General features: G+C 45.9%; 1 protein-coding gene across 3 annotated transcripts in view; it reads left to right on the top strand.

The window, feature by feature from the left end:
* The window catches only part of ENOX1 (ecto-NOX disulfide-thiol exchanger 1), a 366236-nt gene that overhangs the window by 231811 nt on the left and 116480 nt on the right, over window positions 1-17945 (top strand). For all 3 annotated transcript variants that reach the window (XM_088793020.1, XM_088793019.1, XM_088793018.1), the window contains 2 exons: window positions 618-851; window positions 11270-11482. In XM_088793020.1, the coding sequence (XP_088649146.1) occupies window positions 618-851; window positions 11270-11482 (447 nt within the window). The remainder of the gene's footprint in view (window positions 1-617; window positions 852-11269; window positions 11483-17945) is intronic.

Here is a 17945-nt window from a genome sequence, read left to right as displayed (position 1 = left end):
TAGATACTCTTTATTTACTCCCATACCACCTCTTTCTAAAAAGAATTTAAGAGAGCTTATCCAATCAAGTTACAGTAAATTGAAAATGTGAAGTCAAGGCCATAAAAAAAAGAAAGAAAAGAAAGGAAGGAAGGAAGGAAGGAAGGAAGGAAGGAAGGAAGGAAGGAAGGAAAGAAAGAAAGAAAGAAAGAAAGAAAGAAAGAAAGAAAGAAAGAAAGAAAGAAAGAAAGAAAGAAAGAAAGAAAGAAAGAAAAGGTAGAGGGGGAAGGAAAAAAGCCCTACATACCAATTTTGTTCTTGAGCTTCCTGGAAGCCACAGGGAAGAAGGAGTTAGGGTAAGTGCCCGGTTCTTGAGATCCTCCTCTTGGTAACGTTGCTTAAAGACGGGTAGGTGACCCTCTGAGACACCTCCCAGCAGTGTGTTTATCCCCAAATCTCTAATGCGCTTGACTGGACAATGCTTGCGGGTTACAGGGGAGAAGGATAAGTGCGTCCCACCCCGATGGCAAGGGTGTCCTTGGTAAGGGCTGAGCAACTAAGTCAGGGCTCTCCTAGCGCCCCGGACCAAACGGTGCCGGTGGATGCTGCGGGGTGACCAGACTTTCCGTTGGTTTCAGGCTACCGGATGCGATTAGGGTCTAGCACCGACAAGAAGGATTCGGGCCGCCTTCACGTGGACTTTGCCCAGGCCAGGGACGACTTCTACGAGTGGGAATGCAAGCAGCGCATGCGCGCCCGCGAGGAGCGGCACCGGCGCAAGCTGGAGGAGGCCCGGCTGCGGCCGCCGTCCCCGCCGGCCATCATGCACTACTCGGAGCACGAAGCCGCGCTGCTGGCCGAGAAGCTGAAAGGTAGGCGCCGCGCGCCCGCCCTGGCGTCTGCCCCTCGCCTTGGCCGCTGCCCGCTACCAGGGACAGGCTCTGGTCCCCGAACACGGGAGCCCCGTGTGGGTCTCTCGCCCCTTCACGTGCTGGTTTCAGGTGAGCAGGGTCTCCTGGAAGCCAGACACCCTGCTCGGGACAGAGCCCTGTGCTTTTCCGCGCTCTCGCCACTGTTCTCTGTGTGTGCGTCCTGTCCCGGAACGAAACTGCCGGAAGGAGGGCAGAAGAGCCACCAGCCGCCGCCCCACAGCAGGCTCCGGCCTTCTGGCTGGTGGCCTTGGCTACTGTCACTGGGTGAGCGAGGCCTTGGCTACTGTCATTGGGTGAGCGAGGCCTTGGCTACTGTCATTGGGTGAGCGAGGCCGGCGTCACACCTGCGACCAGCCCTGCTGCTCCGCCTGCTCTGGGGCGGTTAAGCCTGTCCTAACGTGTGCCAGACACCGCGCTGGGGTCCTCGGGGGACAAGAAAAGTGTAGAACAGTATCCCTGTCTTCAGAGACTGAGTTGAAGGGACTCTCCTCACACCTGAAGGATTATTAGGACTAGAAGGGTGTATATTTCATTTCTTCAGATGTTTGCGGTTCTCCTCTCCCGTGTTTGATGCTGTGAGAGAGAGAAACATGGAGGCTTTAGTGCCTGTCCAGTGAACTACGATGGTTGGGGAGGGCCAGATCTTGAAATTAGGATGCTGTGTGTGTGTGTGTGTGTGTGTGTGTGTGTGTGTGTGTGTGTGTATTTTTGTCCTTATTAATCTAAGTTGTGTGACCTGAGCAGCATCCGAGCGTTTTACAGGCAAATGAAGGTCAGACCCTCCTCAGGTCGTGGGGTGCGTCAAGTTTTAATGACAGTGCATAGGTCCCAGTCACTGGCCATACAGAGGTGGCTACAAGTAAATGATTAACTGGAATACAAAGCCAATCACGCGACTGTCAACCAAGCGACATGCTTTGGGAACTCAGGAATGAGTCGAAATAACGTTAGTGAAGGTGTCAAGAAAGTCGTCACAGAGGCGGTAGCATTTGAACTTCACAGGATGAACAAGATTTTTTTCCCCAGGAAAAAAAGGGGCATAAAGACATTCCAATCAGAGACTGGACTCCTAGGAATAAAGACACAGGAAGCGGAGAGGAAGGGGGCGGGCAGGGGGGTGGGGGGAGGGGGAGAAAGGCACAGCGCCTGCTCTGGCAGATGTGAGAGCTGCATGGAAGTTTACAGAGAACCACGAGGCTGGAGACACAGTCTCCAGACGGTGGAACCCTAAACGGCTGCCGCGGGACTTGAGGGTTATTCCATAAGCAATGGAGAAGTCATTAAAGATTTCTTACGAGAGGAGAGAGATGATTGATCCTTTGAGTGTTTTAGAGTGTAGCTAGTGCATCGCTGGCAGTGTGTAAAGTGGATTGGATGTTTCCACTAGAGGAAATGTATGAAAAGCTGCCCAAATCCAGTTTTACAAAGATAGGAAATTAACAGTCTATGCTTTGAAAAACAATTTTTAAACAAAAGGACTTCCACTTATAGCCCTCATCCCGTGTTCAGGGCTTGGGAACCCCTAATATGCTGCAGTTGCCACGAAATGCCCCCGTTGTAATACAGAGGCCATGGCTGTCCCTCGAATAAAAAGCCTATAAAATGGAAACACAGACATTGTCTCACTCTTCCATCCAGACACGAAACCATAAGGCATGACGAGAAAGAGAAAGGGCAGCATCCTTAACCAGGAATGTTGACTTGGGAACAAATACATTTTCCTTTAATAGCCAGTGCATTCTGTAGTATCAGCTTGTGAACTACACCGACTGAACTGTATTCAGCCATGTCTGCTCCTAGAAGTGACACAAACCAGCACCTTGATTCTGTGACCTCGTGGAGGAATCTCACGAAAGTTTGGCATTTACCTTGTGTCACGTTTAAGGCACCAACACAGAAGTACCTGCACGTCAGAGGAGCTCAGCATCACCTTTCCTGGTCGAGGATAGCCAATCAAGCTGTCCATGTGGTAAAGCAATTTGCAAGCCTTGCCATTTCAGAGATACGTATTTATATATATGAGTGTAATTTGCAGAATTTAGAAGCCGCGCCGTTGCCAAGTACTATGTGATCCCTGGAGGAGAGAACAGATTGGAAATTTTAATAGATGGCAGTTACAGTCGAATGAACGAACTGGGGATGCATCTTAGGCCACAGTCAGGTAATATCAAGCTTGACGACTTCAACCCAAGCACAGGGTTTGTAATAGAAACAGCATTTAATTGCTTAGGAAATGGGCTTCCTCAGAGAGGAAATCCACTCCATGCTCTTTATAAGGCTGCAGAACCAGGCAGGGGGAGCCAAGGAAGCGGTTTTCCGGAAGATGATTTCATGGCTGTGGGGACATAAAATACAGTCAGGACCTAAGGTAAAGAAGCCTGCGTCAGAAAGGAGATGGAAATGCAATCGGAGAATGCCTAATTGGACTTGAGTTTTTTCCTCCCCGGAGAAATCTTGCATCTTATGTTTATTACAGACATCCCACCCCCCCATTTTACATCATACTGGTTTAGTCTTACAATTTTCTTTTTGAAAATCAGCTTTATCCAGCCAGTTCCATACAAGCCAACTCTTTATCATAACCCACAGGTCCTTCCGGATCCTGCTCAGTGCTAAAACTACATACACAGTGCACGCTCAGTAAATGAAGTCCTTTCTCTCCCCGTTAGCTATTTGGATCTATGAATGCGTTGTGTTTCTGGCCAGGAGTGCTGTTCAGGCATGGCTAAAAGGATAGGGACGTGATGTGCCATCAGCTGTCATTCCCGTCACCCCACAAGTGTTTGTGGAGCCATTTCCCATGTGCCTGGCACTGTCTGAGCTCCGGGGGTGGGGGGGTTGGGGGGGGAAACCAATCCATGCCCTTGCCTCCCAGTTTGCGTTACTCAAGTGACAGAGGCAATTGCAAAGCACCCTTTACTCCCACTGTTGCAAGTGGTCACTGCAGGATGCTGCCCCGGGAGAGATAGGCACCCCATCTGGGCAGTACAGGAGTGAGTGAGTGGGGGGAACCTTCTGGGACCAGGGAACCCCACATTCAGTGGCCACCGGACCTCCTGAAGTCAGAAGGAACATCGAGTTGCAATTGTGTGGGGTGTAAGGCATGGAGCCCCCAGTGTCTTGTGCTAATGCAAGTTCTTAAAAAGGAAATTATTGGGCGCCCTGCTGATTAAATACACGTAGTCCTGAGCCGACTCAACTTAATGAAGACTGACTGGGAAGCAACTGCTTACAGACCCAAAGTTCATGGCGTGGCTCTGAGAAAGTGAGAAGGAGTGCGATAGCATCATAATTACACTTTACTGGAGACAGTAGCACCCGAAAGATGAGATAATGAATGTCAGTGTTTGCCTAACACAGACCATCCACCCCTGGAGGACCCTGTGTTTGGATGGTGGAAGAAAGATGTTGATGAGGCCACAAGGAGAGATTATACCCTAATTCACTGGGGATCTGTCCCAGCAAGAACACTGAAAAGTTTCTGTGTACTTTGTCCCCCTTTGGAAAGCTTCACTTAATCTTTCATTATGTGATGAAATGAAGAGTGTTTCTCTGCGTCAGGTGAGGCTTTGACAAAGCTTTGCAAGCAGTACCCTTGGGATTTCCTGATAAGTCATCAAGAACTCCGTGCTCCTGGGATCAACACTCATCATTTCCAGAAGCCTGGGTTCTGATTTGCACACAGAATGGCCCAGTGTCAGGCTGCCAGAGGGACTCGTGTGGAGGTGGGGCCAACACTTTGCTGGGATGGTTGTCAGTATTTATGGCTCTAAGAATGTAAAGATCGATAATACTATAAGCCAAGTGAAAGTTCCATTAGCTGAAAGCCAGGCTTCCTTCCGAGGGCGCCGGAGCCTGTGTGCAAATCACTTCGTCAGGCACTGCTCACCTTGACCTTCATAGATGAAAAACAGGCCATTTCATTTGGAGACATTTGGCTTGACCCCAAAGCAGGACTGATCAGTGCATTTTCATATCACCCCCCCCCCCCACTGTTAGTTTTTGTATTTTTACTGGTACTAAATAGTTGGGGAGATTTTGTGTGTGTGTGTGTGTGTGTGTGTGTGCGCGCGCGCGCGCGTGCACGCGTGTGCTGGATCAGTGGAAAGGTTAGCCAATGTGTATTAACCAATGTGTATAGCCTTTCATGCTGTCCATGATTGGAGGACAGGTAAGGTACCAGCCCCCCGCCCCCCCTTGATGGTTAATTGAGCAACCAGAAAATGGAGACTTGTTTAGGGATGTCCAGTGTGTAGGGACACTGAAATTTTAGGAATGTGGTGGTAGCAGTGCTTTGGCCGTCACTGTGAACTATTCCCGGCTATCATAGACGCCAAAACTCAATGACAACCTTATATCACACAATTGTGTATGTGTGTGTCTGTCTGTCTGTGTACGTACACGTGTATGTGTGTCCCCATGTCTTTGGAAAGAAACGTGTTGTAGAATGTCTTCCTTTTTATTCTCATTCTTGAAACATTTTGGTCAAACATGGCATCTCCTCCCCAGTTATTCCTTTACAGACCGGGCCATAAATAAGGGTACTACAGCCCACCTCAGTTTTCACACTCATTGTTCGTGGCCTGACTTTTATCCCATCTGCCATTCTGAAATGCAGGGCCAGACCTCCCTCTGTGCACAAAGGCGGAGAAAAAACTGCTTACCAATTTGATTTCTTTTCCCCTTTATCATCTGGACGTCAGTTTGCATCAAGTTCACCAAGTGCCCACCTGCCGAGACCTCGGGGTTGCAGTTAGGACTGCAGCCTGGATCCTGCCTTGTGCAGCTTGCAGTACAGAGGGTATCAAAGGGCACAGTGGCAGTGACATCGTAACTGCCTTGCACATATAAAATGAACATGCACCAAAGGCTTAACTCTTTAATTAGTGAGGGAATCGGTAAGAAGCTAAACCTGGTTCAGAAGGGAATTTGCTTTATAAATGCGTGTGGTTTCTACTGGAACCACATTCATTTGCATTGTTATAGAGAAGAATTACTTGCACTGTTACCAGTTTTCCACAACTTAGGTTCTCCCCCTTCCACACTGTAAAATGGCCCAAAGACAATGAAAGGTTCACACCCCTGTAGAATCAGATGGCCCAGGAGGCACTGGAGAGGGTCCTCTAGGCCGTGCCCAGCACGCCACTGAAAGGATCGGCAGTGATCTCTATGCCCATTTCCAAGTCTGTCTGTCTTTCTTTTTCCCCCACATTTTTTTCTTCCAGGTTAGGGATGATGTTTTAGCAGCTGTTCTTGAAATGGGGTGGGGGGTTGGGGACAGGGGCTCACAAAGCTCCTAAGAATCACACCAATCTTTTCAATATCCTCCACTATCTCAGCTGCAAGTTTCCATTTCAGGATTTTGTTATCTCTAAACTTAGATGAGCTCCTAACCTGTTTCCCTGGCTTTCATGGAGGATTTCTCCCAGTACGTCTCAAACCTGAACGTACAAATGAATCACCTGGAATAGAAAGCATGTTCTGAGTAGGAATGAGTCTGCATTTTCAACAAGCTCCTGAAAGAAGCTCGTGTTTGTGGTCTTTGAAAAGCAAAGATTTATCCGTATGCAATTTTTCAATGCCTACCACGTGCCAGGTGCCCAATAAACACGGGAGAGAGGGAGCGGGAGGGAGGTTGGCAAAGTCTGAAGTAACCAGAAATGAAATGAGGTGGGTATGGATTCAGGTAGTGACACTGAAGTGTTATAGATAAGCAGGTTAGTATTTATTCTTCACAAAGCTAGAAATAGTTATTGCCCCCTCAGAATTAAAAATGCTTTCAAAAAGACTCCTGAGTCATTTGCTAAGCTGGTTAGAGCCTTACTGTAGAAGGCCCTGCTTCTGTGTGATTATCTGATGTCACTTTTAACTTTCATCCCCCATGGTAATGACCTCAGGCCTGTGGGATGAGAGGACCCACCAGCTTAAGTGCCTTGAGAACATGGATGTCTGGTAGGCAGTATGAAAATACTCTTTAACGGGAAATTAAAACGTTCATTATCAACTGATGTTTCCCAACATTAGACCATCAAATTTTGAGCTTTCAGTGTTAATCACTGAAGATCAGTTAGAAATAGAGTGTAACAAACTAGAGATAGACTGCAAAGCGAAACATTCAGAGTGACCAGAAGACTGAAATATTTGTTTGGAAGTTTTATTCTCATGTTAGCCTGTCAAAACTGGAGACAGATCTATAAACCAACAATTATGGTACAAAGTGACTAATGCTTTAATAGATGGATGTGGAGGGGACTGTGGAAGCATAGCAAAGGGGCACCCAGTTCATCGTAGGGTCACAGAAAAGCTTCTTTTATGAAAGGCACTTAGGCTGAATCTGGGGCAAACAGTGACAGCTCAGTGGACCAGGAAACTGGGGTGGCCCTGGGATGTGTGCACTGCACAGGCAGAGGTGGACAAGCCTGGCCGTGGTGTTTGAGAAAGGAGTGTGGAAAAAGGACGGGCGATGGAGTGAAAGGGAGAATGCAAAGGAGAAAACACGTGAGGTAAACCTACGTGTGATGGTTGTAAGGACCCTGACGAGAAAACATTGGGCAATTTTTAGTAAGAAACGCTCTGTACTCACTTCATAATGCGATACCAATTTTCACAGTTCTTACTGTGGAGAAAAGCACGTCTGTGCATTCTAGTTTCTGAACCGCTCCCATGTTCAAAGTTATGCCAGAGCATGCTCACAGGAAGTAGTTGGCATTTTTATAAGTGTGTCTGATGTGATTTTTATGAGCAGTGTTAATTTCTTTCCATATGAATAGCTTTAATAATGCTGCACTCTAAATCCGGTTTAAATGAGTTTATATTGTTTTCTGTCTTTCAATGATCTTTCCACTGAAGACAAAATTGAATTTACAGCTAGATATTGAAAATGACCACTCCCAACACACCTCTGTGGTCATTCAGAGACAGTTACTGGCTTAGTCTTAATTAATATTAAGTCACTTCTTACATGGCAACAGATACAAATCAGACTTGCCAATGGTGCGCTAATGATTTTTTTACATTTAATTTAAATGTCAGTACATCAGTCAGACACTAGCCTCCCAGTATCCGAGAGTTCCAAAAGGGGAATGAAAATGGGAGTTTTCAAAACTATGTCCTTCTTTTAAGTTAATGGAATTCTGTCTACTATTACTTGTTAAATGATAGAGCGTCTTTCGCCTACTTAGTTTTTAAATGATATGTTTTCAGGTGCTTAATCCCAAGAACGCTATTTCTCTTTCTGGAAACTATCAGCTAACTATAATCTGCGTGTGAACTTATGCTCCAGGTCAATGAGTGGACAACCATAAAATTTGGTTTTAGATCATTCAAGCAAATGTACATTTTCTTCCTGACAGTAAATTAGGGTATTTATGAGCTGAGTGACCACAAGCAAGGGAAGAAAAAAGTACCAGTTTGCAAGGGAAAGAAAGCAGGAACAGTGTTTCTCTCTCTTTGTAAGCTTGAGAGTGAAAACCTTGGGGATTTTTTTTTTTCTTCTGCATTTTGTACACATGAAAGGCACAGCAAAGGGGGAAAAGTGGTACATGAAGTCAGTGTTCTCCGTTGTTCTCGTATTTTAAGACTAAAGAAAAAAGATTTCTTATAGGCCTTGGGTTTATTTCTGCTGTCTTTTTGGAGGTCCATTCTCCTAACATATATTGGCAGGGAGCGAGCTAGAGAGTATGAGGGAGGCAAAATTTATTTTGACTGTAACGGTTGCAGTGGGTGTCTCACGAGCATAATGCTAAATTATGGACCTCTCCATGGCCTGATGTAGTTTAAGTTGTATGATGGATTTTATCTTATACAAGCTGCCCCGGCCCATGAAAAGAGATAAGAAACCACTGCAGCTGAAGTTCACTGAGGGTTGAACTTAGACTGAAATTCCAGAGTTGACAAAATTCTGTGAGCCCGCTATGATGCTCTGCCCGTGGGTTGCGATTTTCCAAGGAAACTTGAGTCTTTCCTTTGCAGGGTGCCCCATGCGCATGCCCCAGGCCAGGTACCTCCTCTGGCACAAGTGCGAGAGCAGAGTGGGCAGGTATGCACAGAAAGAAAAAGCGTTGGTTCCCGGGCCCGGACTGCCACAGTGGCAGCAGGAGACGGCCTGGCATGGCGGCTGAGCAGCTGCACCTCCCTTGTAGCGGCTTCTGTCCTAGAGAAGGCAGAACACACTCCTCACCCTGCACAAGTCGGGCTGACCCTGCCTTCATTCAGCGTGTGTGCCTCCTGGGCGAGCAGCAATCCCAGCAGCGAAGTGGTACCCGGCCTGTGAGGGGCACTCTGGGAGGAAAGACACTCACAGGATTCGTACGGCACTCTGCAAAATGCACAGAGCACTCCACAAAGGCAGGATTTGTGTGATGCGTGAAAGACTAACAACAATGGTTGATTACAGAACATCTCGTGAATAAAATGAAGTAGAACCCCTTTACCAAATATGAACCACCCTCTAGCCATTCATCTGGAGTGTATATATGTATGTATGAGGTGTGACAATTAACTTCGCGAACATATTGCAACACTGTTGCTAACCTTTTTTGATATCAGAGGAATTATTCATTATGAGTTTGTACCAATTGGACAAACAGTTAACCAAGTTTACTATTTGGAAGTGCTGAAAAGGCTGCATGAAAAAATTAGACCTGAACTTTTTGCCAACAATTCATGGCTCTTGCATCACGACAATGCACCAGCTCACACGGCACTGTCTGTGAGGGAGTTTTTAGCCAGTAAACAAATAACTGTATTGGAACACCCTCCCTACTCACCTGATCTGGCCCCCAGTGACTTCTTTCTTTACCTGAAGATAAAGGAAATATTAAAAGAAAGATATTTTGATGACATTCAGGACATCAAGGGTAATACGACGACAGCTCTGATGGCCATTCCAGAAAGAGTTCCAAAATTGCTTTGAAGGGTGGACTAGGTGCTGGCGTCGGTGCATAGCTTCCCAAGGGGAGTACTTTGAAGGTGACCGTAGGATATTCAGCAATGAGGTATGTAGCACTTTTTCTAGGATGAGTTCGCGAACTTAATTGTCCAATCTCATATATGTATGTTTGTGTATGTATATGTGTACATAAGTGTTTATAAAAACTCTATAATAACATATAAACACTATAATAATACATATTACACACACACACACACACACACAGCATAAAGATGTCTCTGATGTCCCTCCAGTGGAGGGAACACAGTAGGTACTCAGTATTTGTCAAGTAAATGGGGAAGAACCTGAATCTTCTATTTTAATTTTGTGCCGTAGTTTTAGAATTAAGTCTCTGCCCATTTTACTTGAAAAATACAGGACATTTTTCTTAAATCGCATTTCCCAGGGGTAGGAAAATACCAGTGAAAGACTCCTCCCTTTAAGTTGGCCTGGAAAATATGCAGTGAGCCTTCAGCAGTAGCACTGATTAATGTTGTAATAACTGGCATGTAACTTCCAGTGCAGACTTGCTCGTTCTCCACCTCCACGCCAGGCAACACAGGTCTGTTCCAGGAACCATTCCCAACAGGCAAGTCCATATGTTTTCTCTGAAATAAACTTGATCACTTATTTTCCAGTGGAACCTCATCCCCCCCCCCCTGCACCCCTCCCCACCACCACATACACCCCTTAAACCAGGTTCAGTTGGGTTTTCAGTAGCCTTCTAAATCAAACACTGACCACCCCAGGTCCTCTTTTGTTGAAAGCAAGGAAATACTCTATTTTTCAGCCTAATCAAATACATTATATTAAACCGAAAATGAAATTAGTTTTGAACTGCCGTCAAACAAGAATGGACTTCTTCCTACTACCACCTCGGGAACAATATCTTGTATTACAACCAGTTTTAGAGTAATTTAATCTGTCATTTATATTTTGACACTAACTCAGCTGATTCTATAAGTCAGAAAACTGGCATCACCATATAATATTTCTGTATAATATTCCTGTATCATATCACTGTGTAATATTTATGATGAAAGAATAAAGAAATGAAGTGGAGACCACATGTGTTGCTAACGGTTTTTCGAACCAGACTGAAGAAAGAGAAATCAGGGTTTGGAGGAAGAATGAGATTGTACCAAATTACAAAGAATGCCCAGAACAGATATACAATTGAGCTCATCGAGTTGGTAGATGAGAGGGCAAAGCACCCTGCATTTCTTGGATGTCTGTGATGCCGGGGGGTTCAGTGAGAAAAGAGAAGTTAAGTGATGATGGAATGGTGAGTGTCAGGAAAGCCAATTTGTCAAATTCTGAAACTGTATCCATCCGAATGGGCCATGCTCTGTCTTTTCAGAGGAACCAATGTCAAGTGTATTTCCTTGCCTTGGTGTGATTTGTGCTTGGTGGTTTCCGTTTCCAGATGATAGCAAGTTTTCAGAGGCTATCACAGTGCTTCTTTCCTGGATCGAACGAGGCGAAGTGAATCGTCGTTCCGCAAACCAGTTCTACTCCATGGTGCAGTCAGCCAACAGCCACGTCCGCCGGCTGATGAATGAAAAAGCCACCCACGAGCAAGAGATGGAGGAAGCCAAGGAGAATTTCAAAAACGCCTTAACCGGAATCCTCACTCAATGTAAGTAAGATGTTGGGGGCCATCAGTCTTGCTGTGATTTTGCCTTTTCTTTCGTATTCCTTTTTTTTCTTTTTCCATTTGGGGGTAAGTAGTTCAAGAATTTCCCACTTTCCTCCATCTTGAATGGCACACCTCATAGCCTAGTTCATGTTGTGTGGCGCCTCGGAGGAACATGGACCCTGCCCCGAGAGCTTACTTCTCCAGGTGAGCAGCATTTCTGTAGCTTTTCCTCAGAGCACCCAGCCCGGCCTCCCGGTCACGGCAGCCAGATGGACGGCTGCTGCTGCCTCCCCACAGCTCACAGCACAGCTGCGTGCTGCACACGTCCCCGCATGTCCTCCTAGTGTGGACAGTAGGAAGAGACCCTGGACACCTTGTCCCTGGGCTCTGTTTAGGAACAAGGTACCATCAGGAAAACTTCTCCCTGGGATCCTTTATTGGAGGTGAGCTTCTGGCTGTCAACACAAGCGACTCAGGAGTAGAGATTTTTCTGCAGGATTATTTGTTGTCCTTTCTTCCTTTGGAAAGCAAATCGCCTTAACTACTCAATGCCGGTGATTTTTCATGTCCAGATCCTAAATTGATGAAGGGGTTTCAGTGGGGCTTTCTCATAGAACAATAGTCAGAGTAATTACCCAAGGCTCTATTCAAAAAAAGGGCATATATTTTTTTAATGGGCATTCTATCTGTGTCTGTAGTTAATGTCACAGCGTCATAATGCATCACAGCTGCTGAGATCCCCTCGCTTGGTAAAAGCCATCGAATGGCACTGTAACAATGCCATGCTCCATTCCATGCCAGGTGCAGGGTCCCACACAGAACAGTGACATGTGCGATTTACATATTCATTGTGAAAATTAGTATTATTGTCAATGACATAATGTGCTGAAGGCCTGTCACTCTTTCATCCATGTAAACCCAAGGGATAGTGTATCTGTGAGGATAGGAAAACAGAAGGGATTGGAAAAAGAGGGTCATAATTGTGAAACTGTTTTATATGACTTTGTCATCAAGAGACCATTTTTGCAGCAGTATAAACTATGATCTAAGACACTCCCAAACATAAACTCAGAGAAGTGACCCAATATCCGGTATGAGACCAACCTGGAACAGCTGTCTTTAAAGAAAAGGAGTAGGAAAAACAGAACTGCTCTGTGTCATCCAGGCCACTATCAGACCACCTTACCCAGCTCCCCAGTCGTGAGGAATAGCCCTTTACCCACTGTGTGTGGCCAGCACTTCTGAAGTCAGGGTTGCTAGGGATAGGATTAAAAAAAACACTAATATTCGTACCACCTTTTAAAGGAGGGAGGCCTCCTTCTAATGGATTAGTGGGTAGAAGGAGGTAAGGCTGGGTTAGTAATAGAGGGGAGCGAGGGAAAGGCCACCAATTCTAATAATACCTACGTACAGTTCCTGCAACGCTATGGCAAGAAGCCAAATGCCTAGACAATAGAATGATCGCTGGTATCAATGCTCAATAAATTCTCATTCCCATGCAGTTTACCTGGCAGGGGAGACCCAACCCTTCCTCAGACCACGAAGACCAAGGCAGCCACATGTTAGAAAAGGGGAGGAATTTAGTTTTCTTCAGCAATATCTATTGAAAGAAGCTCCTATGAAAGTAAGGCCCCCATCACGTGGCTGCAAGAACGCGATATGCCTGCCTGGCGTGGTACAGGTATGAGCTGGCCTCGGTTTGAAACCACTGAGAGCCAGGCAAGAAGTCTAGTGTGTGGGACTCCAAACCTCAGCGTTTCACTGCTGACAAAACCAGATTAGAAAACGAGGCTGAGATCTGCACAGTAAAGGATTGTGGGATTGAGCATGTGGCCACGGGCAGCACGGAGGTCCATGGGCCTCGTCCCCTGGCGTCTGCCCTGTGGGTACCGCACAGCCCGTGGTGGGGCAGTGGGGCGGGTGCTGTCTGCAGACAGCCCACCTCAGTCCCCGGGGGCTGGAGCAGTGCCAGGAATTCTGGAGGGAGATCCCGTCTCATGGAAACCACAGGAGTGGACATGACTGTCATTGATTTCAGGGACCTCAAATATAACACCTCAAACATTGAATTCTTGCTTTTGATCTTCAGACCTGTTCCCCTTTGGGTTTTCCTTCCCATTTTAATAAATCCCCAAGCCAAGATGCTGTCAGTTTTAAACCCACCACTAACCCCACACCTCGGCCTTCAGGAAGCTCCATTGTTTCTAGCTTCACACAGACGCACTTCCCTGCATTTTAACTGCCACCATCCAAGTGCAGGCTGCCCGAGCACCATAGCAGCCTGGTGTGTCTGTTAGATACTGTCTGCCTGTGAGTAACAGGAAACCCTACCAAACTGTCTTTAATAAATGGGGTTGTTTTCTTTTCACACACAGTAAAATCCAGATTTACATGCTTTTTGGCACTGATTCAGTGGTTCAAGGAAGGCTGTCAGGCCTGAGGTTTCTGTGATGCTGTCAGCTATTCCTGGATGGTTATCTAAGATGGCTGCTAATGCTCCTGCCATCACATCTTCTTCCTCTTCTTTTTCTTTCTTTCTTTTTTTTTTTTTTTTTTTTTTTTTTTTTTTTTTTTTTTTTTTTAAATAGGCTGACTCACATAAGAAAAAGAAGAGGCAAAAAGAAAGAGGATGGGGTTGTACCTTTATAGCAGGGGTGTCCAAACTTTTTTCAACGTTTTTCACCAAGGCCCATATGCGGTAAAATACACAAACAGCCGGGCCACTCACTCGAGGTGAAGTATTTGCCTCACCTGGTTTATTTAAGTAAACTAAATATATTTTTGGAATTTGCTGCGGGCCAATAAAAAATGGATTGCAGGCCGCAGTTGGCCCGCGGGCCGCATTTTAGACACCCCTGCTTTAGAGCAAGAAAGCAAAACTTGCTCAAAGATCCCCAACAGACTTTCATTAAGTCTGATTGTGCAGAATTGTTACGTGTGGTCTTGCCTCGCTACAAGGGAAATGGGAAATACACTCTTTTGACTGGGCCCATTGCTCTCCAGAATAAAACTGGAGTTCTAGTAAGGGAGAAAGAAGGGGGAATGGCTACTGGCTGCTGGGAGGCATTTAGCAGTTTCTGCCATACGTAGTTCCTCCCTTTCCACTTTTACTCCAGTTCAGTCTACTTTTAAGACATCATCTGATGTAATTCAGATTCTAGCTTCCCCACTTAATCCCTTGGGTAGCTTCCCATTGTATTTGAAATAATACCCACTCTCCCTAACCTGCAAAGCTCTCCCTGCTGTCCGTGTTCCTGACTCATCCCCGTTCATTCTTTCCAGCTGAGCCCTGCAGAGCTAACCCCACCTCCGAGCCTTTGCACATCTGTTCCCTCTGTATGATGTGCTCTTCCCCCCACTGCTCACAGGCTTGAGTCCATCTCCGCCTTTCGGTCTTGGCTGAAAGGTGATGACTCCTTCAGAGAGCCCTTTCTGATCCACCCTTTCCTGGTAGGTTCACCATCACTGAGTCTTATTAGTTCCTTTGGAACACTTATCAAAATGTGTAATAATTTAGTGATCTGTCGTCTGTTTTTGATGATTATAACAAGCATCGCAAAGGAAGTGGCATGTCTCTTTTAGTCATCAATATATATCAAGCGTCTGGAACAAATATTTGGTGATGAGTGAGTGGATGAATGAATAAATTGGAGAGAAGGCAGGAAGGAAGCATGAAACAGTAAGGTTAGGAGTTTCCAGCGACCTTCTAGAACAGTTTGGCTTTGGCATAAGAACTGTCTGCAGGTAATGAGGTTTCAACTTGCGTGTGTAATCAAGCAAATCATAAAAAGCACCCACTAGCTATGCTTTTGTTGGAAATTGCTATACTTTACCAGATATTTGGTAGCAGGCTAGAGGATTTGAAGAGAGGTGGGGTGGCAGAGTCAACAGGAAAATTTGCTTTGACATATCCCCCATTGTAATTGTCCCACAACCTTCACATTTTCCATATTCCTATTACTATTTGGGGGATCCTGCTTAGCCCTACAATCTGGTTCTGGGAAACAGTCAGCAGCCAGCAGCTACCAAAAGAGATGGCGAGGATTCCAGCTGATCTTGTCGCCTTCAGGCTGGCTGAGGTGCTCATACCCCAGCGATGGAGAGCCTGAGGGCTCTTCCTGTGAGTCCTCGACAGCCCTTCAGGGAGACCTGCAGATGGGAGATCCCTGAAACATGAGCCTCAGCTGCTATGAAGGCTGTGAGGTAGAACAGGAAGACCGCGTATCTCACTGAGCAACCTTGGAATGTTCTGTTCTCTTCTGTGTGGTTTCACAAAGCTGACTCCTCCCCAGATGCAAAGGGCAACCACATCCTAACATTCATCATGGAAATACTGGCAGTAACCTGGCCAGCCTGGGAGGAAGGTGCTCGTTTTGCCATCCTTTGAATTTTAAATGTATCTCATGTCACGTCTGGTGGAGTCATGTTCACTCAACCGCCTGTTTTGCTTTCCCCAGCTCGGTTCACTGCGATAGGGTTGCTTTGGTGTCGGTGCATGGAGTTGCTTCGAAAACTGTATCTGGTAAAGTCCACGGTGATGGGCACACTCGCTGGGCTTTCCAAAAGCAGGACCAGTCGTACCCCCATTTATCTGCATTATGTTCCTGGCAAGCACCCCGGGAATCACATTTTGGCTTCCACACTTAGAATTAGAATAGGATTGTTAAGCACTCAAATTCAGGAATGGCAGCTCAGCTTTCTTTCTCCTATGTGGCTGGAAATCTAGCTCTTCAGCAGTAGTTCCGGAGTGCTCCCTCCCACGTAAAAGATCCCCACAATATGAACACCCTTCTCTGAAGCATCCCATGCCAGCCCCCCCATCAGTAAGCCAAGAGTGCTGGGAAAAGCAGGCCTCCTGATGAACTAGTTTCTTACTGCAAGTGTGGTTGGCCTGGCGTCCTGAAGGAAGGGCTCATTTAAGAACTGCCAGGAAAGTTCAGGTACATTGCCGAGTTCCAAGCATGGTGAAACTGTGGGTCCCTGTATGGATTTTGCTGGAAATAACCAATTGGTTGAACAGGAGAAGGGAATTTTGTTAAGTCTTAGTCCGTAAGCTGGATAAGATGCACCCATCTCCTTGCCTTGCTTGTTATAGTTGTCCTGACTTTCATATTTGAGCAAATAGCATTTGCTCAGAGGCGGGGAAAAGAGCCATTAATAATAACATAAAGAAAAAGTTGTGACTTATTTCAAGGTCCATATTCAAATTCATCAGTTAACTTCCAACTTTGTTGGTAATGGGTTCTGTTAACATTTTTCTAAATTCTAACCTTTTTCATATCTCTGGCCTTCACCCCAGGATCAGCTATTAAACATAATTAAATAGGCATTGTTTCCATGTCAGCGTTGGATTAACACATCAGGAGTTTCGGTTTGGGGAGTTCCGCCTCCGTTCACTTCTGTCTGGGATCTTTTTTTCTTTTTCTTTCTTCTGAGCATAGATGTGCACTTATCAGAGACGTTAGATGGGGACATCTTCTATTCTGCTGTGACACCTGGGGCTTTCTCCTCCTTTCTGGGCCAGCTGGGTACATCGCATTCCTAGATATATAAGAAAGAGAAAAAATATCCGGTACTAATCAGGCATCTCATTCAGATGTCATCGTATCCTCATATCAGCCTTGTCTCATGTTTATGTTATTTCTTAAACTGTCCATTTGGCAGAAACTTCCCCAGGTTTCCCAACTGAGAGACTTTCGGGTTTTGAACTTTGCCTTTAGAAAGATGCGTACTCCATAGGAGCTCCCCCTAGGCCTACCCACCTTCAAGTTTCAGTTATGAGCAAAGCCTGCGGTTTCAAAGCTCAGAGAGGAATTGTTTATGAAGTGCAGGAAGCATGCACCGCAGCCTTCAATTATTAATATGCACGCCAAGGTGATCAATTGTGCACGCCTTGTCACAACATTCACACATCTAATGAAAATTTAAACACTCCGTGCTATGCCCACTTTGGTCCTTTCCCAACATGCTTCCTGGTGAAAGAGAAAGGAACAAAGTGGGGAAAAGGCAAACGGGAAAGCAGACGGCAGTGGAGCTGGGTTCATTAATATTCATTTAAGAATCCGTGCCATAAATATAATGAGCAGGATTGAGAAGTAGAAACTGTAGAATGTCAGAGCTAGAGGGGACCTGAGGGACGCACTGGTTCCAACCCCCTCATTTTACCGAGGAAGAAACTGAGGCTCAGGGACCAGACGTGATCGCCTTGGTCATTTGGCAGTTGACGGGCAGATGAGACCCCACGGCTCTTGGCTTCTTGTACCATTGGCTTTCTACCACCAGGTGCTTTTTATTATGAAAAATGAAAATAAGCAGAGGAGGACATTCTAACTGTAAATGTACAGTTTACAGGTAGAATTAAACAAGTGTGCTGGCATCACACTGAGTACAAATGCTGCTCTCTGGTTAGAAAACAAAGCACTTGCCTCTAGCACTACCCCCCAGTCCAGCTTCTATCACATTT

The sequence above is a fragment of the Rhinolophus sinicus genome, chromosome 16, assembly GCF_057876585.1.
Source record: "Rhinolophus sinicus isolate RSI-liver-muscle chromosome 16, RSI-T2T, whole genome shotgun sequence".
Taxonomy (NCBI): Eukaryota; Metazoa; Chordata; class Mammalia; order Chiroptera; family Rhinolophidae; genus Rhinolophus; species Rhinolophus sinicus.
Note: the sequence above shows the minus strand (reverse complement) of the source record. Positions and strands in the feature narration are given on the sequence as shown.